Source organism: Bombus terrestris, chromosome 3 (genome assembly GCF_910591885.1).
Source record: "Bombus terrestris chromosome 3, iyBomTerr1.2, whole genome shotgun sequence".
Lineage (NCBI taxonomy): Eukaryota > Metazoa > Arthropoda > Insecta > Hymenoptera > Apidae > Bombus > Bombus terrestris.
Window position 1 is genome coordinate 4,834,030 of NC_063271.1, and position 27,115 is coordinate 4,861,144.

The 27,115-nt window shown below is 40.2% G+C and overlaps 1 protein-coding gene across 2 annotated transcripts in view; it reads left to right on the top strand.

The window, feature by feature from the left end:
- LOC100651912 (serine/threonine-protein kinase NLK) overlaps positions 1-27,115 on the top strand; it is a 227,948-nt gene that overhangs the window by 142,510 nt on the left and 58,323 nt on the right. For both annotated transcript variants that reach the window (XR_001099757.3, XM_003394155.4), the window contains exon 4: positions 23,997-24,103. Coding sequence is in view for 1 of the 2 variants with exons in the window: in XM_003394155.4 (XP_003394203.1) it covers positions 23,997-24,103 (107 nt within the window). In the remaining variant the exon portion in view is untranslated. The remainder of the gene's footprint in view (positions 1-23,996; positions 24,104-27,115) is intronic.

Sequence of the window (27,115 nt, forward strand, 5' to 3'; positions counted from 1 at the left end):
ATGTGTTTGATCAACGGTGTACGCGTGCGTGTCCTATTATCCTTTCAATTATTTTGTTCTATCGTCCTCTGCAAGCGAATTAACTTGCTTGCCTTGTCCCTCTAGAAGTATCCCTTATTTCATATAGAGAATTTTATAATTGTGAATCTTAGTCGCCGAAATAAATGTATAGGAACACTCGCATTACACGCAGAAATGATAATAAAATAGTTTCATATTTATTTAATATGTGATTGACAAGATATTCGTAGATACGCATTGCACGTGTCTCGGCATTCTTTTCGTCTCACCATCTTTTATCGCGTTCTTCACTTCTACGAGACGTTGCACACGCACGTACTCCCACACACACTCATACTCATACATATGTAACACGTAAGTAATATACATAAATAAATAATGAAAATAAAGATAAAAATAAAATAATAAAATATAAAAATGATATATATAAATAAAATATACATAAATAATTCCCGAGTAATAATTTATACATGTTAAGTAAAGAGACGCAAGAATATAGAGAATATACACATAACTGTAGCATGCTAAACTGTAGAAAATATCCAAAGTACGATACTGGTTGTAACGTTCAGCAGATAAAACAAATTTCTGGTTGGATTGCTCTTTTTTTTTATTTACTGGTATTTGCAGAAATATGAATTTAAACGAGTATCCGCAATCTATATATAAATTGGTAAACATTCTCTCGATCGATCAAATGTTTACGACGAGCGGAGGACATAAACATCGTTAAATCGGTTGCAGAGGCTGCTAGCGTGAAATCACTGATTCATATTTGTCTTTCTCAAGCGACAGTCTTCCCCTCTATGTATTCATCCAATCAAGCCCGCCCTTAATCAGAAATTAGGCGGCGTCTTCGTGGAGCTGCTTCCCTGGCGAGACACGCTATCGAATTTTCGATTTATGCAGATGAGATCGAGCCCGTTCCAGGCCGCAATAAGGCGATCTGGGCCACGGTTCGCCGGTTATCGAGCCATCAAAATCGTTTCTCTAATTTACTATTCGCGATGCGCAATCATCTTGACATTTTCGTGTCATAGTACACAGCCACTGCATATACAATTATTAGAATTTTAACGCTAGAAGCAGCAGAGTTTCTTTTTGTTATAACACAGAGACAATCGACGTAGAATTTTAAATAGTCCCCTATTTATTTTAGACAGACTAGAAGGAAACTTTCATCTTCCTTCAAAAGTAAACGAATCTGCAAATAATTCTACTTTTCTTCCTTGTGAAAATAAGTTTTGCTGATCGTTTCAATACTTCAATATCTTTTTACAATATCTGATAATAGACGAACAATATCTGACAATATATGAACATTCTAAGTTCCTAAAAAATTTATTCGTGTTTTAAAAATTACACGTGTCAGTGAAAAGAATCATTTGCTGCTATTAGACAGGTAGTTGTCGAAAGAAATTGCTCTTTTTTTTGTTTTTTTTTTTCTTTTTAGATGCTATACGAATATATTGAAACATTTTGTCCAGTGGACTCGGTAAATTCGAATTTTCAAATTTAAATTCAAATTTTTTAATTTAAATTCAAATTCAGATTCAAATTCTCATTATTAGGGGTTATTACTACATATTGAAAATAGATCGGCGGTACAAATCGAAGCTACGAAAGAACCAGGTCGATATGGTTGTAAGTTTTAATACCCTTAATATCATTGGCAGTTCAAACGAGATGATGTATGCGCCGGAATCGATTCTAATTCCATCTACATGGAAAATTCAGCAGCGCTCTCGATCGACCACAGGAACTCAAGCCGAACTTCGGTGAAAGCGACTGTCTAATTTCTAATTGAAGAGCCCGACTAACCACCGTCTCGTAGGCGATACGCTAACGAGATTACCGATTAATACAGCGGTTCGATTGCGTGCTGTCGAATCGTTCGTTGCTTCCATTACACGAGATACACAGTATGAATTGATGGTAAAGTTTTCTTAAGAGCGTCATCGCTTCGCTTTAGCATGGAAACATTTGACGTTTGTGATTTGAGAAAGTGGGAGATCATTCGCAATGGATATCAATTGGATTCAGCAAAACTTATTTCAACACGAAAGACAACTGCTGCTGTTATTCTTGAGTATTTAAGAAGATTCATCTTCGCTTGAAAACGTTACTGTTATATCATCATCATTCGCTGCCTTCCAAAGTACTACGTCTCCTACATTCCATTTTTATCCAAAGGAATATTCCAACTTGAATATTCTATTAGGTTGTCCGAAAAGTTTCTTTCGTTCTATGAGGAAATAACAAACGCGCAAGGTTTTTTGTTTTATATTATTTTGTCGAATTACGTACGATCCATTTTGTTCTGTCGAGATAAACACCGCGACATTTCACAGACTTGGTTTCACGTTTGTACGAAGGTGGATTGTTGTAGAAAACACGTTTGCGAAAGAAAGATACTTTCCGGACAACCTAATACTTAACACCATCTGCCAAGATTCACCTCCATCGAACACCATACCACACACGTTACTCTTGGATCTATTATATATCCCTTAAATTGAAGCATTACAACCCCCAAAATGCTCTGCAAACCTACCACCGCTTTACCACTGATACTTTCGCAAATATACTAGGGAAATAAACTTTCAGCTAAAAATATCTTCCAACCACCTCATCATCTACCCTTGAATCCCTGCGAAACCTTCTCCAATTCTGCAATCAAAATACCAGTCCACCGTTCCCCTCCAATTACCAGGACGTCATCAGTCGCGGAACTTGAGCCACCCCTTTCTCACTGACCTCGAACCAACCAACCAACCTCGTATGGTTCTCTCGCGAGGGTAGCTGGGGTGTCGCGATTCCGCTGTAAACCGCCGTCTAATTCCTAATTAAGGATCCCGCTCGATTAGCTCGCTTTCACCGGGTTGCCTGCGGCCGTGACCACCCCCAGGTAGGCCAGACGTCCTGTGGACCCTTGGTCCGCATGAATACAGCATGGCGGCCGGACTGCAGCTCCAGTTGCTCGATGGCAATCATGGATTATTAATGCGCGCACCGCACCGCTATTGATAGCTCGATAGCGTGCCATTACGATCCTCTACCAACCCCCAACCCTTCTATCAACTGACTCTGGTTTGCTCGAGTCCGTTTACACTGTTGCGCGACTGATAATATAACTTCCTCTTCGCAGAGCACGAGGATCGATAGATCGATTTTCCGGGATGGAGGATTCGTATCGTTCGAACGATGGATTCGAGCCGAGGCTTGATAGGTTTGGTTATAATACGGCTGGTTTTCGATGATGAATCTCGTGGTCAGGTAAAAAGAAAAATGATTACAATGATAGGAATTAGCAACGAAAAGCAACAGAGTGGGGGCGATGGGGGTGGGCCAAGTTAATCGCATTCTTTGATCGTGCTGCTATCTTTCTCTTTCTTTTTTTTTTTTTTTTTTTTTTTTTTTTTGATAATGTAATGCGACGCTTAAAGATGTGAAATCCGCAGCTGAAAAGTTTTCTAACCAAAAGTAAATACGTCGTTCTTCCTTAGTGTAATGGGCGCTGATTTCCAATGCTGCGATCTCGTGGTTGCGAACGTTGAATGCTGTTTTTAGTAAATGCGAGGTTCCGGTGGTTGTTGAATTAGGTTTAATATTTTGTGTAATCGAGGTAGAGGATATAAGAGGTCCCTCTTCGGGTGGTGATATTGGATATATTTCCTTGAAGAACCCGCATAGTAGAACCCGGGGGTTGTATTGCGTCTACCCCTATTATCGAGGATATCGAGGATATCGATGTCCATTAGGGACGTAGCTTTATCGTCTTTTTTGTGCTTAATTGGTTTTCTTTATTGTTTAAGGGTTGTGCAAAAGGTTTGAGCGAAGATCATGTGTTGCATGGTTTTTAAAGATAGTATCGAATGTTAATAAATTCAAGAAGGGAGCAGATGATCAGACTCTACATGATGTAATGAAAATTGATTACATACATATATTTATTCATTTTTCTAAGTTACACACGTCGAAACCACCGCAAATATCATTTACGTCATTTCCAACGGTATTTCCACTGAGAAACAACACCCTTGCAATTTTTCTTCTATCACGACTGTTCGTTCTAATTTATTTTATATCTCTAAATTTAATTCACAGTAAATACCAATACGTCAAAACCACTTCAAATATCATTTGCATTACCTTTAGCTTCATTTTCATAAAAAAAACCATACAATTTTTCTTCGATCGCAACTCATAGCAACACCAAACCATTCGACGACTGCAAATTCAACTTGAACAATCAAGTATCACTTTCACCAAGCAAAGTACAAACACAAAATGGTAAATGTTCTTCGAACAAGTATATGAGACAGAATTCAGTGCACGCGGAAACTCGTCGCGTCGCGAAACAGCCTCTCTATAAATAAATCCGGGATCGATGATGACAGAGAGAAAGAGGAACAAGCCAAAGACACATCGACGCACAGTGCGGCGTGCAATGGACAAAAATTGGGGCAACGGTTGTTCGATCGTAGCCTTATTATTCTATATCGTCATCCCTTAAGTGTACAAACAACGTAATGCAGACAACAATTTTTCCAAGAATCGCTGATCGCTTGAAAATTAGATCTTCGACCTTTTTCGCCTGGTGGTACACGCCACCTAATTAGTAGACGACGAATTTCTATGCATTTTTATACTATGTTCTATGAACATAACTGAAGATACAGAATGTAAATAGACATTTGTTTCATCTTTCAAATATTAGAATAAATGCTATATTTTGGTTATTTTCCATATTTTTGCAGATTAGACGTTGCGCGCATTCTTTCGCCTCTTCAAACTTCCCACAAATGCGTAAAAATCCGCAGTCTATTACAATTCTGTGGCGCGCCAAAAGGATAGGTTACGTTTGATTCAGGGCATTCATCGAATCATGTTGTTGTTTCTATTTGAAGATCTAAGGGAAAAGAGGTCAGTGACCTGACTAAATGGATATTTGCATATTTAAAAGATTCTCGCGGCATACCGGTTGAAAATCGCGCGGGCCTGGACGATCTCTCACGGCTTCAAGCAGATATTATAATTGGAACACGGAAATCGTGCGTATCTGGCGATGTATTAGGCTCGTATCCGTACGCCCACGAAAACGAGTTTCGTGTCTGTCGTATGGTTGGCTCTCGCTCTCCAAGCGACTTAACCGTACAGTCAAACGCTCTCCGAGAGAACTTTAACTCCCATTCTCTGTTTCGCTTCTTGTTCTAGCTGTTTTCCTCTTGCTTTGGTGTTAAGACCGTGTTGCGTTTCGCTGGCGGCGATCCGCAGAGATTTTAACGCTTTCGAGCCAGGTCGTTCGAAAGCGTTCACGGATTCGACTCGATGGGAACGAATAGGAGACACCTTACTTCAAAGTGGTTTGCTCGTGTCCTATTAGTCACGAGGTATTTTCTACACAGTGTACAGCCGTAATTCGCGTTAAGACATTGTAACGAAGATTGTTATTATTTCGAATGATTTGTCGATTTGAAATAGATGTTTCTTTTTAGTAGAATAGATCATTTTTCGTTGGTCTTATTGATCGTTGAAATTCGTTGTTGGAAATTTTAGCACAGAGGTACGAAAGGATAGAATAGAAGAATAGAAACTTAGGGAGAGTTCCATTTTACTATTCTGATTTTTGATTCTACCATTCTCGGAAATTTTATTGATACTTATAGAAAATAAAAAACATGATATTGCAAAGAGTTACTTCTAACCACGGGTTAATAATAATTACATAATCATTTAAGTTATTTCATATTATCATTTACTTTCGAAATTCTAATTATGGTACTATATCATAGCTTATACTATTCGTTTGAATTATTGATCGAATTACGTTTATTTATGCTAGGTATCCATGTTCAAATTCCAAAATTATACAAGTATATGTACATATATTAATACGTAATACAGCTCGGTGTTCATTTACAAATTAGAAAAATACCGCGACAGCGATTTCTCATAAAGAATTAATCGAGCTAAATCCCCGAAAATAAATATGCAAAGGAAAATAACCTTCTATCAATCGCAAATAACAGAGGAATACAATTTGCATAATACTAGAATTGTGCAAAAAGAAGTCAAAGTAGTACTTTTCATCGATCGCAGAGAGAAGTTACCCTTGCTTTCCCTTTCCTTTATCCCAGCCTTCTTTTCCACAATTACATTACGTTTTGTTGCATCACGTCGCGTCATTAGTTGCCACCTACACACGCGATACACGTGGTGGTGAATCGAAGATATTTGCTAGGAAAAATCGAACAGGAAGGAACGACGATGACCAATACTTTGGTGGGTAGACGAAGGAAGGAAAAAACATCGTTTCGACCCAGATACGTTTTCTGCGTGGAAAAAGAGTTTCCTTCTCACGCCCACGTTTCTACGTCTCGTCGTCTAAATGTCATTATGGTTGAGAGTGATCGATCGTCATTCTTACAATACCACGTGGTGACTCAACCTTAGAATTATCGCAATGTTAAAACTAATCATTTCGTTATTTTCCATGGGAATCTTTTGTTTAATATACGATTCTGTTCAGTGCAAATTTTTACTTCGGACGATGGTATATTTTTCGGAATCTGAATGATTTTTTTTTTGTTATAGAACATACGAACGTAGATCTGTTTTCTTTCTTTTTGGGTCAGGATTTTTCATTTGATTTTCATTTTGATTTCTTTGGTACGTACCGTGGTCATCCGCAATTCTCTAATGTCAAATTTGATTTCTGTTATTATTTCTTTCAACGATTTGGCAACCGGACGGTTGTTTATGGTTGACGGGGTAATTTTAATTGCTATTGTTAACGCTCGAAAATTTGACGCTTTCGCATTAACGAATGACGACGCGTTTGTCCGTTTGATATGCGATTTTAATATAATCGAGGCAAATAACGGTTCGTGGCGTTTGGAATCGCGTTAATTAATATCGGTAATTAATACCTCTATCAATTACTAACATTGCGTCTGAGGTGTTGCATTAAACGCAGCCAACCCTCCTAACCGCATTAAATTTTAATTGATATCGATTTTAACGCGAGATTGTCCATCTCTTCCTCGATCTCTGCCAAATATCCTCCATGATTTTCATCGATTTTCCACGCGCTATTATCGCAACGGATGCGTCATCCCGAATTTACAAATTCTGCTGCATAATCCACAAAAGCTTTTTATTTTACGCAAAGATTTTTATTTAACGCTAGGATTGTCGTAAAATGTTACGTCAATTTTACGACGATTGTCCTTCGAACATTATAAAACACGAATCAAACACCTGCAAACGTAATCGAACATCCCGAAAATTACCAAAGATTTCAAAGATCTACGATTTTCGAACAAGACTCGAATAAAATCCATTGATATTTCTCGAGAAACTGGAAAGACGAATGGCGAGGGAAAAGCGAAAGAATGGAAAATAGAATAGGGAAAAGGGCGAGAAGATACTGGTCTCGCGTAGGTGATCACGCGGGTTCCCACGCGGCGAGCAAAACCGGTGCTTACGAAAGACGAGACGGCTTGTCGTATTCTCGGATTGCGGATTAGCTAGCGAGTTCCAAGTAAGTGCATGCGCAGGTGGCCACGTTAAATGCACCGTCCGGCCGGTTTCCGGTCAGGATCGTTGCTCTCCAACCGAGTTTCACGGGTTGCCTTTATTCCATTTCGGTATTTCAACGATACAGCTAGATCAATGCCACCTTCTTTTGTTGCCACAATGATATATTTATACACATATATATCTTTCCTCTTTTTCGTCGTTATCTTTGTCTGTATTTTATTTCATAAATGTATCGCTGTTTGTCTTTGTTTGTTTCAATGTCGTTGGAAATTTTTGTCTGTCGCTATTTTATTTCTACGCTTTTATTGTTTTTCGCTCTTAAAGTATTATTGCCGATGATATTTCCCGAGCTTCTCTCTCAACTTTACTTCTCGACGAAATATCTTCAATTCTACAATCAACGTTCAACTATCTTAATATTTACATAAGCTTCTTTAAATACTGAATTCATACTGGCAGCAGCTTTTACGATCCACTGTATCAAGTTTAAACTCGTAAGAAAAGTTACGAGAATACCCACGTTGATTCACAACGTGAAATAATGAAGTTATAACAATTTTATTATAGCAATCCCGAACGTTCGTGTATTATAGCAAATTCTTGCTCCTTTAATGTACTTTATGAAATATTTCAAACTGGTTTTTTCACTTGTGAAAGAACCTAAGAGAAGCTAATATTTGCCAACTTCATTCTGCCTCATATGTACATGTATATATATATATATATACACCTAATACAATTAAATTATAATTAAGATGCTTACATATACGCACCTTCGAGCTCAACGAGTTCCTAGCTACATGTCCAATTGCTTCACATTCAAATTCTCCTGTTCGATCGTAAATCGACATTGAAGCAAAAGTAATCGATAAAAACGTATCGTATTTTTTATTCCGTGATCGTCAAGTGTTAATTATCGACTTGCATGCCATATCACGACATCGCATCGCTCATCCGCATCCGTCCTTATCGCTCGCGATTGAAAATCAAAGGATAGACGTTGCATATGTGGGACGACGTATCTATCCTGAAGGGAGCCAGCCAGAAGCTTGGATGCGACGAAACGCGAACGAGAAAGGACGCGATACAGTCGTTCGTTACGGGGCCTAAGCACGCGAGCACGCGTATCGGTCTGCGTGCACGCCTATCGATAATCGCATAATAAGCCAACGAGAACTGGACCGGGGAACGCGGACACGTCGTTCCTCGCAGCTTAATGAGTGCTTTAATGAATGCACGCTACGTATTGCCGATGTCGCCGATCAATTAATAGACCACTAACGGTTATCGCGAGTTTACCGACGGATCCGGATATTCGCGTCCCCTCGATCGTATCGTCTCTTCCGTGTAATCGCGCTTCCTCACGCGAACACGCTTCGCTCTCTCTTTAGTTCTTTTGTGCGACATTTGAATATCTTCCCTAGCGAGGCGGAGACTGAGAAATCTGGGCTGCAGATCGATTTATTTATTTATTTTATATGGCAGGCTCTTTTTATTTTCTTTTTTTTTTAAACATATTACGTGTTTTCGTAAATTGCGCAGAAACGAAAGTATTGTAAGCGACTGGATAAAACAGGGATTTTTTATTTTCGATGAAAGAAAATATTGATACACTCTCCTCCTTTTTTCGTACTTTTACATATTAAGGCGATATATCTTTGGTATCTTTTAACATATCGAGCTTATTTATTATACTCTTTAGGAATATAGGATAACCTACTTTAAGGAAATTACATCGCAAGAAGGTAAATTTCATAGTAAGCGAATTGGATTAGATTAAAACACGATTTTTATAGTGTTGTATATTCAAGCTTGCGTCAGCAACTTGTTTGGACTTAAACGATTTAATTTGCAAACGTTAGAAAATGTTCTTCGTTCTTATGACGTTTTCACTGGCTTTCTCATTTTTTCCTGTCTTACGTTTAACGATGTGTCAAGTTACAGAGACTGTTTCCTCTTAAATCTTCCTTCCCCTAACGCTGATTACGCGATCGGCGTCAAACAAGCAGGCGATAAATCTGTTTATTCCGTTTGAAGCGGCGATAAATCGCGTTATATCGTCCCCTGAAGATTAATTCGACGACCCCGAACGAACGTTTTCCCACGGATGAGAGGGAAACAACTGAATGATCAGAACGAACTGGTGATCGCGTAACGAAAGCGTGGCCGCGTATCAGTGGCAGCTCGCTGACAGTCAAAGTTTCGCCAGGAAAATTAATTTACAGTCGCTGATGAATTTCTATTACGGCCGTTACTGGCCTGATTTCACAGGAGAAATTCGATTTTCCACGCAGCATCGACGCACACCTGCTTCTAACTGCTTCGTGCTATTATATGTATCGAGAAGGAGGAACCAGAGTCTATAAATATATTTTTGGGACGAGGACGAAGGGCAGCTCCTGGATGGTATAACGTCGGAACGATAGTCGGTTATAGCCAGAAATTATATGGCCTGTCAAATTTCAAATTTAAATTTGCGAAATTAAATGGTGAATTTTGAAGATTGAAATTTAAAACGTCCGGCGCGTAGATAACATTTCTGGCTGAGAGTTGAAGTTAGGTCAGAGAGTTTTACTATGACGTTCGGTGGTTTCAATTTTGTTCTAGTTTTATCTTCTGTAGTTTCATTTGTTTTATTCTTCGCGGTTGGTTTTATTCTTTGCTTATTTGAAGAGTAGGAAAAGAAACATTGTGTAAAATATTTTCGTATCAACGTTTTATCTTCCGTGGGCACTTTGCACGTATTTAAAGACTTCGTAAAACGTGGGATATAGCTTCCGCGCTCCTTTTTATATATTTTTATCGACAGTTATACCTCCGAGATAGACTTTCCTTTTGAAACGAACGCAAAACATAACGTCACGAACTATCGTATCGTTCTCTATTTCAAAATTCCATTGCTTTATTACTTTTAGAAGAATTAAACTACGATTCTTCTATATTGTCTTAAAATATCGATAAAAGAAGCTTCACCAAAGTATCCTTCGCACGAATCTACGACCGAAAGATCCTCCATGGATTACCAATGACACGTACAACTATCACTAGCTCTGTAACACAGCTTTGATTCTTTTAAAAATTCGTTGGAATAAATTACTCTACCTTTTCCGTTCGATCGTCTTCCCAGCGAATAGGGAAAATGAGATTCGAGGGCAAAGCGAAGAAATGGATCGAGATTTATTGGTCATATGCATGACAGAACGAAGATTTAATCGTTGAACGAGGTGTTGTGTGGCGCGTGCATCGATGATCGAGCGGAAACCGCGAACCTTTATTTCGCGAAATTTCAATTCACCCCTATGGAGGTCATTTTTCGCGGGACGTTGATTTTTCGCCGCTCGGCGACACATCCCATCAAATTGGCCTCGACGATCCATCTCTCTTCTCCGCTCTTTTATCACGAACGCCGACTCAAACGATAAAACGACCGCAGAGAAACGCGTGTAAATAAACGACCTCGTGCTTTCCATATTCCCTGATTCTCGATAATCAATGATTTTATAGAAAAAGAATACACGTATAAAAGCTACTTTAAGCTTCCTAAAGAATGCCAGATACAAAAGAAAATGAACTTACCCAAAGAGAAAGAAAGCTCGGTTATTCTCGGTTTTAACGTATAAAATATTTTCTCTTTTTTGTATTACGTGTCGATTTAATTAGCAATACGTAGATATACGCGTTATTGGTTACGTAAGTATAAAAATGCATTGGAATTTGAAAACAGCTGTTGAAAATAGCTTATCGTCTAGTACCGACTAATCGATGATTTCCATTTCCACGCTACAACGAGTAAAAATGTTTGTAGGTGGATGACGAAAAAGGAGATCGATACGCGGATGGTTTGTTATAAAAAATTCTTTCTCTCAAATTAGAAGCTTAACTTTTTCGTAGTCCAAACAACATTTTATATTTAACAAACCACCCCCGCATCGATCTCTTTTTTCGTCGGCCACCCACAAACATTTTTACTCGTTGTAGCGTGGAAATGGAAATATTTGTATTCTTGGTGCGTATTCGAGGGAGAAAACGTGAAAAGAAATTGTAGAGGGACTGTCGATTATTCATGGCCAATCAACGACGTCTGGATCACGGTTTAAGGATTCTTCGTATAGTCTGGAGGCTTCGAGTCCCGTGGGAGATGCTGCTTCTTAATAAAGCCTCGAATGACGTCACGCGACGCCGTGGAAGAAAGTCGATTGGGAATTCTGGCTTAATAAGGTGCGCGTCCAACGAGTCCTCCATCCGATCCCTTGAACTTTGCGGCCAAACTCATCCACATACCGATCGATTCTACGATCCAAGTTGAAAAATCCTGATATTTGTCGTCACACGGATGAAAAATGAGATCTGTTTCAAAGATCTCCTACGTCATATATTTTACCAGCATTTACGCATTGAATATTTACGCATCCGTGACAAATAGACAGGAAATCCGTCGAACCCTAAACGTCCAGAGGGTTGAAAAATTACAACGTCGTGTTATTCGTCGACTTGTGGCGAGTTGAATTTTTGTTGAAGTTTCAACGTTGAAATTTCTCGACCATATGGTTGGAGAGAAAATTCGCTACCGCACGCGCAAGATGAAAAAAGAAAAGGGAAAATTCTGAATAAATTTCGTGGCTGCTAACGACGCTGCTGGAAGCCGGGGAAAGGAACGTGTACTTCGAAAACGCGGCTTAGAGAAATGGAAAAAAAAAAAGAGAAGGAACGAACGGAACAACTGTGAACCGAGTGGACTTTCCTCGTTTGACTTTTAAGAATATTAAACGAGAATGTTTTAAGCTTTTTAGCTCGAAATTTAATCAAACTTTCTTCGGAGGGAAATTGCGCGAAATTGTACACGTTGGTTTTGGTAAACTTGTTGTTCAGCGAAGCACTTGTTTAACGTCTTTTCTTCTTTCGTTTAAAGCTTACAATTACACGACATCTGACGAAACTGAAATATTTATAATACTACGCAACAAATTATTTTCTCTTTAAATCGCAATCTATCTACAAATTTAAAGTACCTGTTACTCGAATAAGTCTTTTCCTTTCTCTAACGTTACTTTATTCGCGTCTTTCGACAACATTTCATCCACGCAACTTTTGCATATTGTTTCACTATTTAGTCGTCAGAGGGATAATTAAAATGGAACGTGAAATAAAACACGTGGAAATAAAATGCGAAGCTTTCAAAGGTTTCAAATTGTAGCGCGGAGACGAAAAATTGAATCGCAATAATCGAATGACAGCACAACGACGCCTAGTTCGCTTTATTCTAACAGGGAAAACGGTGTTTTCGACGAGTACGTGCCTCGAACCGGAAACATCGATTGTAACTTCCTCTCCGGCAGCTTCTCCGCAATATATCGAGTATCGTGCCGTGTATCGATCGCTCTTGCGCAGTTTTTGGGCCGAGAGCCCGTCCTTTGTTTCTCTCTTTCTCTCTTCTTCCTCTGTTCGCCTTATTCGTTCCTCCATTTCTCTGCTATTATATAAAAAGAACCGTTGGCCCGCCTGCTAAAACGAGATTCCACGATCCATTTTTTATTTCTAGTTGAGTTTTCATTTCTTCATACGCGGCCGTTGTGTCACTTGATTGCGGCTGTATCTTTCTTTTGCGGAATCAGTCAACCGTTTCTGCTTTAAGCGATTACGTGTTGTACCTTTCAGTTCTTAAAAATGTGTATCGAAAGGCGCATAAGATATTTATTCTGTGTTTTTTGCATTTCGATTCTTATTAATGCGTTTTCTATGCCATTAGCGTACTCTAATATTACACTCAGAAATTCGTTTTGCGATATTCATATTTCCGGCGTAGACCCTTCTTTAGATTTTCATATTTTCCTCACTGTCCTTAAAACGCATCTTCGTATTACACTTTCGCCATGCACCCTTGAGCAGACTCTCATATTTCCCCTAAGTACCCTAACTTAAATTTCATTCATATTATATTTATTTTCATTATGAACTTCTACATAAACCCTCATATTTTTTATAATTTCCATTCGCCTCTTTTTCTTTTTTTTTTTTCTGTTCACCATTCGTTAAATCCGAAATAATCCTGTTTATTTTAAAATCCTGGTACTATCGATCTTCCAACACGCCTCCAAATTTCAATGAAAAACCTTGGAACACCCACGCAATGCCCAAAGAGGGTCGGCCGAGCAGAATCCACGATCGTCGGATCCTGAAACTCGAATCGAAAGATCGGCGATTCGAAGTAAGGAGAAGGTTCTGGGCGTAGAATTTGCACGTGCCGTGTAGATCGGTATTTTTTTCGCCGGGACAACAGGAATCGGCCGCAGAAGAATCCCGAGACTCGTCGGGTTCCCGTAGTTGTTTGCCAGCCGAGTTCGAACTCGGTTGACCGGTCGGACGAGCCGGATTGGCCTTGCTCGAACACCTCGCGCTCTAAGCCTTCATCATCGTCCTTAACTTTTCTCCTCCTCCTTCCTCCCTTCTTTTCTCTTTCTTCTTCTTCTTCTTCTTTGTTATCCTACGCCATGTGTAACAAAGAGACGCGAGGTTCATCCCTGTGACATCGATGATCGCTCGGCCGAGGAAGATCCTTTGGAAAATTGAGATTCACCTACCGAACATTCGTCCAGAAACACTAGCTGGAGCTTTTACAAAGACGTTCGCTCGGTTTATCGATCGTCTTTTAAGTCGTCGACGATACACGTTTCAGCAAGTTGCACGTTTAATCTAAAAAGCATCGTCGAACCGCGAGAACAACTATCGAAGCAAAGATTACGAGAGACGAGCGAAAACTTCACCCAGAAACCATTCTTCTCAATGTTTTTATCTGTGTCGCTTCTTTTCGAAGTTCTTCGGAACACTTTCACGACGTGACACGCGATTCTCTGTGTAAAAGCTTCTTATTCCTGCCGCGAGGTCCTGTTTCCTTTTCCTCCGGATTTACATGACTCGAACGTTTCGACACGTTTCTATGTTTCCTCGACGTTCCTCGAACACCTGTCTTACTTTGCGACAATAATTCTACCGCTACTTGCGCGCTATTCTAATCGCCGATTACGACCAGAGTCACGCGAACGTGACACCCGCCGTGAAAACGTGAAAAAACTGGTAGAAGAATGGTGGAAGGAGCGTGACGACGAAGTTCGAACGAAGAATCCGAACTCTTCCAGGTTCTTCTTCCTCCTCGGACCGGTATCGCGGTGCAAGACTCGGAGAGGAGAAGAGAGAGGCGGAGGACAGGAGAAACGGCAGGATACTCGATTCCCTTCGCGCCGGGTGAATGCTAGGGGCAAGTCGCTTTGTCCAGGAACCGGTCGACGTGCCTACCAGGAGGCAGACACGCATCGATCCACCAATCGCTGCGCCCCGAGCGCCATGCACCAAGGCGACCGCCAAACCTTCCTCGCAATCATTTTCGTCGGCTGAAAGAGAAAAGGGAAATCGCGGACGCACGACGCGGAAGTGGAAATCCGCGATCGATAGCTGGCGACAAGCAACGGGACCAGGAAACGCTTTCCGAAGTGGTTACCGTTTCCTGCACGTTTCTTCCTTCGTCGCTCGTGATTTCGATTTTGCTCGATAGAGATTTTCATCGATTCTTCGTTCTCGTTAGACGTTTATGAAAAATACACGATAATCGCAATTACGACTTGTAATTAGAAGGAAATATTTGAAAAAATGTTTGTCACCCCGATTCATCCGGAAAATTTCTGAGAACTTTATAACTGGGCTTCTTCTTTCGATTCTGCCTACAAACCCTTTAAATAATCAAAATTACAGCTGTCGATTAAAAAGAGGAAGCTATATGGAATTCCTCAGCCCCATTCATTATTCCATCAAACTCGAGCATCGGACTAATGGAAACGGTGATTCGCATTTCCATTGAGCACACACGGAATTCGAGATTTCATCGAGCGAATTCCTGGCCAGGGATCGGCACGCGCGTTCGTAAAAGGAAATCGCGCGAAACACGGCAGAATCGCCGCGGTTCCGAGTTAAGGGATCAACCCCCGAGTGTGCGTTGGCTCTGAAAAGGTCAGCTCGTCAAAGGGTTCTCACCGAGAGTAAAACGCTGTTCAAAGCCCGTCCTTCCATCCAGCGTCTCGTTAATCCCTTGGAAAACCTTCGACTTCGCTCCGTTTCCGATTAATACTTAGAAACATCAGGACGCTCCTCGAAAACTATGCCTCTTTCCTCATATTCACTCTGCGAACACGTTCCTCCGATTTTAAGAGTTCGTTGAAAAGTGTTGCGCAAAGTTGCGATATCAAAGTGTAAGAACGACGAACAGAGAAAGAGTTTTTCGAATATTTTGCCAAACGTTTGATCGTTGCAGGGCGTTTGCTCTTTACGGTTGGATCTTTGAGAAGTTTCCGCCTTTCGATTCGCCGGTCTCTTTTTAGCTCGCGGAACACGCAGGTTGCGATCGTTTGGAGGATGAAACGAAAAAAAGATGGTGCAAAATCAACTTTTGATAGGGACAAAGATAAAGGGGAAAGGGAAAAGGTGTCTGCGATGTTTGGTGTCGTTTGAAGAAGACGCGCGAGATAGGATAACGAATCTGTTAACTTTTGCTCGATTTTAATGCGAGATCAAAAGTAACGAGGTACGAATCACCGGAGATCGGCTGTTCTTGCTCGCTCTTTCGAACGTAGCAACGTTGATCAAAGGGTCGACGACGATGATTTCAAACGACAGTCGAGTGAAAATTAATGCCGAGGAACAGGCGCCTGGTAAAAGGTTGGAGGGTTGAATCGGCCCTCGCAAGAGTGAAACTGCGCGAGTTAAACGTACGAAAGCAAAAATATTGCGGTTTTTCGATAAGCTTTATTTGTCGCGAAGGTGAAAGGCTGTGCGCGGCGATGAAAACCAAAAAAATGCAGCTGCAGCGGTTAGATAGGGGATGGATGAACGAGGGAAAAGGTGAACGACGATTGAAAGTTGGGAAATCAAAGGTCTATGAAAGAATTGGGAACGCGAGTGTGTTAGTTTAGGCAACGTCATTCAGAGAAATTCGTTCCATTGAAAAATATGCAAAAAGAGGAAGGTGAAAGCGGAGGAGGAAATGGAATAAAGGCGGAGAAGGAAATGGAATTTAATTCACGATTATCAAAGAGTATTGAAAGTCCTGCTATATGAAGAAGGATATACTGTTTTTAATGGTGTTATGTGAACGTTGAACGTGGGAGGAAAACAGTATCAAAAGAGGATTACATATTGATAAAATGGAAAAAGGCAAACGTATATAACGTGTTTTATACGTTTAACACGTTTCATAGAAAAAAGATTTTTAAAACATTTATCGTCGGAAACTTTCGTATCTGTCCCAAATTTTTCAATATTTTTCGTGTTTCAAAATAAGAGCAGACATTAAACGCGTGGGATAGAGGTACGCGGTGAACCGTGTTATTGCCCCAAATAATCGCGCTATCTCGTAGCGTGATCTCTGGATAACGCAAATATTTGTCTAGCCTGGTAATATTGATAATCTATGCTAATTCGACAACGCCGGTAACCGCGTTAGGTTCGTGCTAGTTAATCGATTAACTAGAGGGGTCTTTCTCCTTGCCTCTGCCCTTATGTTATTAGAATAACGCGAATGATCATGCTTAGGCGTGTATCGATACTCGTCAAACGAAATTACGCCTGGTCATGGGTCATCGTTTATAGAAAGCTACAGTACTTACAAAAAGTATCGCCACGCGATGTATTTATTGTAACATCTACGCAACGATTAATCAGACCCAAGTATATCGAATTAATCGTTTGGTAGTAGTTTTATGCGACTATAAAAATTTGATGCTACGGAAATGAAGCGTAGAACTTGATAAAAGATCGTTTGATGGAAGAACAAAGGCGTATGCCAATACTTTCTGTAGTCATCGTACTTTAAATACATACATGCTCGATTAACAAATTGTTGCATAATGATGGAATTTAGGAGTTTCAAAGAGAGTTTGCAACGGTGTTGGCGAAGCTTTTAAATGGTTGAAAGTTGAAATTACTATAGTGGTCCAGGGAATCAGCCAGTTTATGTGTAAAGTTTATTCGATAAAAGTTGATATTTACGAACTAAGGCTATCGTAGTTTATAGTCTTCGTTAATGTTTTTGCCACTTGTGCGATCTCTCGTTGCACGCGAATAGCGTTACTTGAGTCCAGTTGCGAGCCAGTATAGTCGATATTATTTATCCTTCGACGACGACAGCATAAATAATTCTTCGTTCTTGATAGTTCTTAATTTCACAGCTTTCTAAAGTTTGATAACTTTCTCAAACGAAATCGGACCACGCTGTTCCACAGTCGCTTCGTCAACGGCGTAAGAATTTCACGTATCGAACGACGCGTGTCACCCATTAGACACTGTCGATCGCACAACCAATCGCAGCGAAAGTGCAATTCGTTACTTCCACTGGAACAATGGAATCTTTTTATCCGGATCAACTAGCCATATATATACAGCAGTACCGCGAAAACTTGCTTCTTAAATGCTCGAGACCAAACAGAGACTCGACCTTTCACTCAGATATCCGTCGGACGTGTTAAAACTTTAAAACCCATCGATCAAGGCGATCGATTATTGTTAGCCTTTTACTTCGGTCCCGTTTCAACAATTTGTTACGTGGGCGTTTCTTCCAGGGGATGATTGCCAGGTGAATCGCTTTATTAAACGTGTTAAAGCAAACTCTATTATAGCGGACGATAAGCGCTTCACCCTTTACATCGATAATCACGCGTTAATTCCTTTTCGCGATTCACGAGAACCAGTTGAATATTAAACGATCGTAAATCCAACGACTAACGTATCAGCCTTTGCTCGTTCAACGAATTTTTCCTCCCTTTTTAATCCCTCGTATCTCTGTGTATACGTGGAACTTAACGCGAGAATTTCTGAATAATAAGAAGAACTTTTCGGTGAAAGTATTTGGAATGTAATTTAACCCTGCTGTTCTTCTCGATACTATCTCTGGGTGAAAAAAAAGAATACTCATTTTTATTTAATACGATTAAGATTAAAGCTAAGGTTACAAGAATCAATTTTACTTTCATAAAATGTATGAATAAAGGTTTTAGAAACGTTTAGTACTCTTAAGAAGATACAGAAACTCAGTCTGATTTGCATATAAAGTTGTATTAATTCATTTTTCTTGTGTACATTGTCACATATATATAATAATTTCTTCTATCATGATAGAAACGTTTAAATGAATTCTTAGCTGTCCCCTTCCTAGATACTGTATTCAAAAGAATTCCGATATCGACTCGTCGTTTAGATCGCGTTTCACGCGTGTAGTTTATTGGTAATCGAGATTCATCGAGCAGATTGTTAAGCTTATCGAGACCCGACTGATTGTCAAGAGAAAGCTGACGATTGTTTTTTACGCGTCTTTTTTTTTTTATTTCGGATCGTTCGTAGAGGATTGATGGCGACGCGGTTAAAAGTGTTTCGATGGCACTCGATCGACACGGCGTCGGTGAAAAGCGAACCGGGAAATCGCGATGGAGCCGCAAACGCGATTAAATCTCGGCGCGAATTCTAAATAATACGCTGAAAGCGTCCGCAGCCCTTCGGCTGCGATCGATCGAAGCTCGCCGGAATTCTGTCTCCATGGATTTTCACTATCATGTACGCGGCATAATGATTTTTATTCGTCGCTTCACGCCTTAAAACGTCTCCAGGTTAGTTCCGTGGCGATACTCGGCCCGTTGGATTAGCAAGAAAACTTTTTCGCTTTCGATTTTAAAACAATGTCCGACCAAGTGCCGGAAAATTCGCAGAGGTAGACGAAATAGCGAGAATTCTTTGAGAAACGGAAAAAGCATATTTCGTAATTGGCTTGAGATCTGGCGTGCGATTAGCGAGAGTCAGCGCGTTCTATCGTTTTTCTCCTCATCGACGTTCGTCGGGGCGATGAAGTCGGAGTGAAAACCGTCGAACGTGGAGGATCGTGCAGTTTATTTTCACCTCTTTTCTCTTTTTTTTTCTTTTTTTTAAGCAACGAACTCGTAAACGCGTTTGACGCAGTTGTCGTATGCCAAGTATCGGGTTGTTGGCAAAAGTGTTCGAGCGAGAAGTGTCTCTCTCGTTACGTCGAAGAATCCTTTATCATCTCTGTCAAAATTCAAGCGTGAGAGGTAATTGGTTGGAGATAATCCGTGGTTATCTGGTATCTTTCTTCTATTAATTGTTATCAATTCGAAAAGCATTAGCAATTCCCCTTACTTTTATGGATTTTTAATGACAGACTTTTTAAGATAATTTTAACTTGTTTTCTTTTTCAAATTCTCGGGTTCTATGGTTGTGGTACACTTGGTTGGTGTTTACTGTCAGACAGGATATTGGAATATTTATCGTACTATGAATACCAAAGAACGTTGTTATAACACAAAATGTTACAGTCAGGCGAACAACTTTTTTCATAAGTAGTTGTTAAATGATTTAAAGGAAAAACGCGTGTATCACGCGTTAAATACAGAATTTTATTAACGTAAGAGCACAAGCTTCGAAGTTACGATGTAAATAATTTAATTAATTAATGAAATGATACGAATATCGTTGATGAAACCGGCCTCACAAAGTAACGATGTTTTAAAAACATGCGAACGAACTTCCTACACGATCTAACATCGTCGCTGTATAACGATGCAGTACAGTTTTATTATCAGGCAGCAATCTACTTGTCCAATTCGCTATGTCTCAACCTCTCTACCGATAAATCATCCTTTATTTTCTCACAATCGGAAGAAATTTGGTCAGGTTTGGATTATGGCTGACGAGGAAGAATCGCATGCCGCCAGTTCCAGTTTCTCTCTGGCAGAATCGCTGCACGGATTCTCACCAGCCGTCAAATCGATCGATCAATCTTGCAGGATCTCGAAACAGGTTACCGCGATAGGTTCTTAACTCGCGGCGCGGCCTGGTACACCATTCGTTTCTCGCGAAAATATCCGGCCTCCCATGAGCGTGTGCATCCCGTGGACGCGTCTGCTACTTGGAAATATCGCGTACGAAGCGGTCCATCGATCGTATTTCAGAAGAGACACAGCTCGAAAGCGTGGAACGTCGGCAAAGGCTGTGTGCGCTTAGGTGTTTCAGTCCGAAGCCAGCCGGACCAGTCGACTTGCATACCACACCAGGTTCGCAGCCAGCCTCTACCTGCATTCCAACCTACCAGTCGACCTCATTCCGCCATTATACTATTTCATTCTCCTCCAACCTTCTCTCTTTCTCTCTTTCACTTTGACTATGTGCTCGTCGTGCTGGATAAAAACGAAATTTCGAAGGACGCGCGCGCCGATCGAAGACGAATTACGTTCTCGTACGGGGAAGGCTGATGGGGAATACGGTGATCCTTGCGATGCAGTATTTTGATGGAAATGCGAGAGTTCTGGAAGATTTCCAAAGTTTCGGAAACGGGGAAATGTAAATGATATTTAATCGTTCGCAGGCTCGTGTTCGTGTATTTTATCGTATACTTTGCCTCATTGTCTTCGTTCTTTCGATAGATGGATCGAATAAAATAATTGGCTTCTCGAATGGGAATAGCGGAAGAAAACCGAGGACACGTCTGTCTTTCGATTAGAATATCCTACATGCGAAAGAGATTTTAATATTTCATACGGGAGAACGAGGAGTTAACTGGAAGCGAATCACGTTAACATTAATGGTAGAATAATGTCACCCATTATAAAAGCGTACGAGATAGCGTAGAAAAGAGGAATAGATAAATAATCCATAAGATAGCTATTACTACACAATCGCATTTATTCGTGTGCCTTTCTGTTGGGTTAATTTAATTCTTTCTTCGTCTTTTTCTTCTCAAAGCGGAAATATACCATGCAAACGTGCTATTCGACGAAACAATTTCAATCGCTTTTTACGAAAGATAGACAATTACGGGACAATCTACCGTAGCTTTTAACGAAATATCAAATCATACAGGGCTGTATCGATCTTGTCAACGATACAAAGTCGAATAAAAATACTCGTTACTTTCATACGTACGCGTATACATCTACGTGCAAAATTATAAGACGATCGACTAATATCCTCGACGTAGGGACGACACATCGCGCGAGACAAAAAGGGAACGTCAACGTGGAAAAGATGAAATCGAACGTTGGTAAATGCTGTGGTTGGGGAGTTTCGATTTACAGCGGAAGCGAAGGAAGGGGCGCGTGCATGATGGCACGGTTCGATACAGCCACCCCATTTACTTCCGGCGTAGCCGAACGCTCGACCATCGTTCGGATCGCGTAAAAACTTTTCGAGTACTTTTTATTGCCTCCGCTTGCCCTCTTTCTTGGCTCTACCCTTTCTTCGTGGCATGGCTTGTCGATCGAGGAGCCTGTTCTTTCTCCTTCCATCGTGAAATTACCGTGCAGCGAAGTTACGGCAGGGGGTCGATAAGTTTCTTGCGAACAAGGGGGTGCTTGTGATTATCGTAACCCTGGTAATTGGCCAACTTTACAGGCTCCGTGTTTTTCGTCGATATGCCGAGATTCCGGATTTTTTCGCGCGAACGGTGTGATTCGGATTAATCCGCTTAGTTTTGATTCATTTCCAACGTAGGATTTCATGTGGTCTAAATTTAAGGAGCTCGAAGGTTTTTCTAAGGGACGGTCTGTAACGAATTTTCGGAGAGTCGTCGAAAATGACTGTGAAACGAATTTCGAAGAGCGTGAAATGGAAATTTTTGTCGTTCTTCGTTCGATTGTGAATTTGCTCCGTTTCGTTATTCGTATACGTTTAATGTCCCATCGGGAGTGAGTTGTTCTGTACAAAAAATTGACCGTACGTTTGATGTCTGTAAAAACTTCTTTGCATGTATTTTTCATTTTTCGTACGAGGGGATTAAGGAAAGATTTAGAGAAGAAAGAACGATGTTTCAGACTTTAAATTATCGACTCGATCGCGATCTCGGAACTTCGAACGACAACGAACCAACTTTCCTTACGCTTCTAGAAATGCCCATCTCTCTTCCTATCATCTTCGAGACACGATATAAAAACGGAATCCCCTTTCAAAACGTACAAACACGATTAATCGAGGCAAACGTTTAACGAAGGAAACGTGATGGGTCACTTTTATCCACAGCTCCATTAACAAAAGTGGATACTTCTGGTAACGCGAGTTTCCGTTCGCCATTGTCCACGAACGGTGGCGGCTTAACTTTCTGAAGAAGTTTCACCCCGTGGAGCCGGGGCCAAGCGCTGTAAATTACCCCGGCAGGTTTATTAAGGCCAGCTACTTTCGTCACGGCTCGACGTCATCGGGCTCGATTCTTCTCTCTCTCTTTCCCTCTCTTTTTCTTTTCTATTCCGCTTCTTTTCTCCCCTTGTGCGCCATTCCCCTCCTTTTTTCCCTTCATTTCGACGGATTAACTTGTTCGAGGCCGACGAAGGAATCCATTAAGCCGACGGATCAGGAACGAGAACCACCTGATTGCCAAGGTTTTCGTCGTAGCAGACGTTCCGATCGTCGCTGTTACCATTTTATTTTTCCAATAGAGATTAGTTTCTGTTTTCTTGTTCCTTTTTTTATTCGCATTTTGAAAGAATTTTATCGTTGAAAATGGTAAATTACTCAGAACAGAAGAAATGTTTTAAAGATGATTAAAACAGGATTCCTATTGGGGAAATTTTGTAATTACAAATGAGAAAGAAATATTTGTTATATCGTAAGAAATATTTTCTTGATTATCGCGAACGAAAGATACGGATGTCTTCTTTAGCGTAGATTCGATTTACGTGTTAACAGATTTCACGCTATTTTCTATAAGTAATATTACACAACGTAACTTACTCACTGGTTATATAAAAATACAATTTACTATAATCCACCTGTTACGATGATCCAGCTTTAATTTTCCTACCTTCCAATTTACGCTATTAAACTTTCACAATTCGCATGTAAACTTTCAAATCACGCAGATAAATTTTAATGAAATAACCTATGAATTTGATAGCGGCAATTTGTAATAATTCAACTCTTCCACTATCTTCGTGTTATCCTCGTCTATCTGTTCGTAATTTCAGAGCAATCCGTTTCCTAATGATCCACCTATATAATCCAGTCGTAACTCTAATTTTCTTACATTCCACTTCGCGCTATTATCAGCTCATGTTGCTGTAACAAGTGCGCAACGAGGATACCCTAGATTCCAAGAAGAGGGAAAAACGAAAAGGAAACGAGAAAGGGAGCGGTCCGGAACGAGTCGTTCAAATTGATTCCCGCGCGTGTACTCACGCGATTAGCTTGATAGATCGAGCTGGTTTTATCGAGCGACCGGCATATAGAGAGTTAATATTCGTTGGTAAGGTTTTATCGCGAGTCGTAGAGGATCGTGTAAATGACGCTGCGAGAGAATCAGCCGTGGTAATCGAGCGGCTCGTTCCTTCGATACGGTTTAATTTCAGTTAAGATTCGATGATTGTTCATAAATTCCTTAACGAGCATCCGCACAGATACGTGATCACGGAGCTGCTTCAGAGCGACCTACACAAGATCATCGTCAGCCCTCAGCATCTCAGCCCCGACCATATCAAGGTCTTCCTCTACCAGATCCTCCGAGGTGAGTAAATATATATTATTCTTTGCTTCGTTTGGATTTATCGAACGTACCGTAGTAGAATTGCACGTATTCTTCGATTCTTTTTTAACAACTCTCTCTGTTCTTTTTTTCTTTTTAATTTGATCATGATCTATATCGACGAATTGAGACTCCTATCTCCGTATCGACTCCTATGTCGAGTGTGACTCGACATCAGTTTTTATCTCAGGAGTCCCATTCGATATTCTTCCAGTTCCATATTTTTCTTTTTGTGAAACGTACGAAAGAAAACCAGGATTGTATCCTGGAAATTGTTTCAACATGTAAAATTAAAAGATTAAAAATTGCAAAATACAACAATAGTGTGAATAAAACTGGTATTTAAGCGAATTGGTTTCTTCCTTTATTTATTTAAATTGTCTTATTCCTTAGTTAATGTAAATTTCAAATAAAACACTTGAAAGCGTTGAGAGCTGCTGATAACGAAATTGAAATAAAATTCAGAGTGCAAAGGGTTAATAAGACAATTAAGAAGCTTGATACATATTTTTAGTTTTATGGGAATATCATATTTATATTACTACATTACATTATGCTATATGAACCGCGGATTAGATAGATACAACTTTTGTGACGAAATATATCTTCGACGTGACAAGCTTAACTTATTTCGGCAAATCTTTTAAGCTGTCAGGTTCTCGAGGCTATCGGTAACGAGCAGGAAAATAATCGCGTGCTACTCGAAAATTGCTTCTAACGAACGTTATGTTCCTTGGTGAATTTCACAGTATCGAGACGGGTAGCATCGTCTGCAACGGATAAACGCAGATTTTCATTTCGTTACGCGGTTTTTACGAGCGAACGTCACGTGCAGCCTACAGTTCGAAGGCTCTAATCGACAGAAACAGGTATCAAGTGGGAGGAGGGAGCGTTTGGTTGCGCGTAGAGGCCATTTTGTCGGAACTCAGCGAGTCTTCTCGGTTCGTTAGTCACGAGTCAATTTCCTACGAGGCTGGCGCTCTAGCTACGTTCAAACCCAACGATTTGCATGCTTTCCCGCGTGTATCGTGAAAATCGCGTTGATTTTTCACGCGAGAACAGACGACGAACGTAGTAGGTATTTTACGTTCCGACGAATAAATATGAGAATTTTAACTTAATCGTGTTTTCCTCTTACTTCAAATTCTTTCGATTTTCACGGAAATATGGAAAAACCTAGTTGTAGAAAATACGAGATACGAAGAATCGCTTTTCTTAAAACATCGACAGCGACGAAAAAAGGGCAGACTGCGATAGAAAAATTGGAGAAATTCTTCGTCGAGCGAAACTCGCCAAATGTAGGTACAACCACGAAGAAACTTTTTCGTTGGCGAAAATTTACTTTACTCGGTTCAATGATATAGGATCTCTTTGAAATGGCAAATCGTCCTGGACACTGAGAACCGGCGCTGAACTTCGTACAGGGCCTAAACAATTCTACATAGGAAATGACGGACGCTTTGATGGCGAAACGAGAGTCGTTATTCTCGAGTAACTACTCTCGAGTCGTCGGTTCTTCGAGCGTTAAAACAATCCACGCTTGTAACCGCTCGAGGAGAATATTCGAAATCGATTTTCTCGAGAACAGAGTCTCGTAGGAAAAAATTGATTCCATTCGAGGCGGTGCGTGTGACATCGTTTCTCTCGCAATTTTAATTCGACGAGCCAATATTTCGCTAGGTTTTGTCATTAATCGCGTTAGAAAAGAATAAATCTGTAAATCATGAGAATATTTGGAAACTTATCGCGTAAAATTTTGACGTCCATATGGTATAGAAAATATATGCAGAAATTAGAGGATATTCGTAGCAAACGTATATTCAGAATGATATAAAAATCGAGATTCGAATTCCATTCTTTCTTCGAGAGTTGCTGGAGATTTAAGAAAACCGTGCAACTTCTTTGGACAATGTACGATTCGCAGATTACGAATTCGAAGAGACAAGATTCGATAAAGTTGAGGAAAGATCGGAGCAATGTCGAGTATCCTAAGGGTTAATTAAGCTTAGCTTTGCCGATCGAACCGTGAAAGACCTGAAAAGACCAAGTTTCCACGATTCTACGGTGGAAAACTCGGTGTTGGAATGATATCGATTCCTTGAAACTTGCAGAGATATCCATTGTCGGGATGAGCTTTATTCAAGCGTGGATTTCGCAAGCGATCGTTCAAAAACAACGCGAAAGAAATTCTCGAGCGAAGAAACAAGAGGGTGGAGAATTTCTTTCGCGTTGTTGGGAAGAAAACAAAAACGTGAGAAAGAAATGGAAAGGAAGAGAGGAACGTAAATCCGAATGATCATTCACTGAATCACGAGCAGAGAAAAATCAAACGAAAGAAAGAAAGAAAGAAAGAAAAAGGAAGAAACCCGGTGGATAAAACTTCTTCTTGTAAATATCTGCGTTGTGTTGCCTGCAGCGTTGAACCAGGGAAAGAGTAAACAGGATCGTTTCTATTCATCCCTTGGGATCATCTCTGGATCTCCGTGATGTTAGAGCGTTCGTCTGGCAACGTCTGACGCGTCGAATTACTCGACCATCTTTCACTATGGTCAGCCAAGTCTGTCTGTCCAGTGACCGTCTCTTTCTACTTTGCCTCGCTCCTTTGCATTTCACTTTATTTACATGGCTTGATAACACGTTAATTTTTTCACCTTTTTCCTCTTTCATTCGAAAACCTTGTTTCTTTTAAATATTAATGACAAATCTGAATAAAGATATCCGGCTCTTCTTGCACAATAATTCACTACGTAACTGGTAATATCGAAATACTTTAATCGTCGATAGTTCGAACATCGAAAATGTTGCTTCTAATCGTAAGTGAAATTTATAATAAATTTAAAATCATTTTTCTTTTTTTTACGTATACGACATACAACGACTTTTCACTATCTGCTTCAATTTCTTTCGATTAACTTCAAGTTGCCACGTTATACGTACGCTTTCCACTAGGATCGCAAATTTTACGTGAAAAATCTCTCGTTAAATCCTGATCTA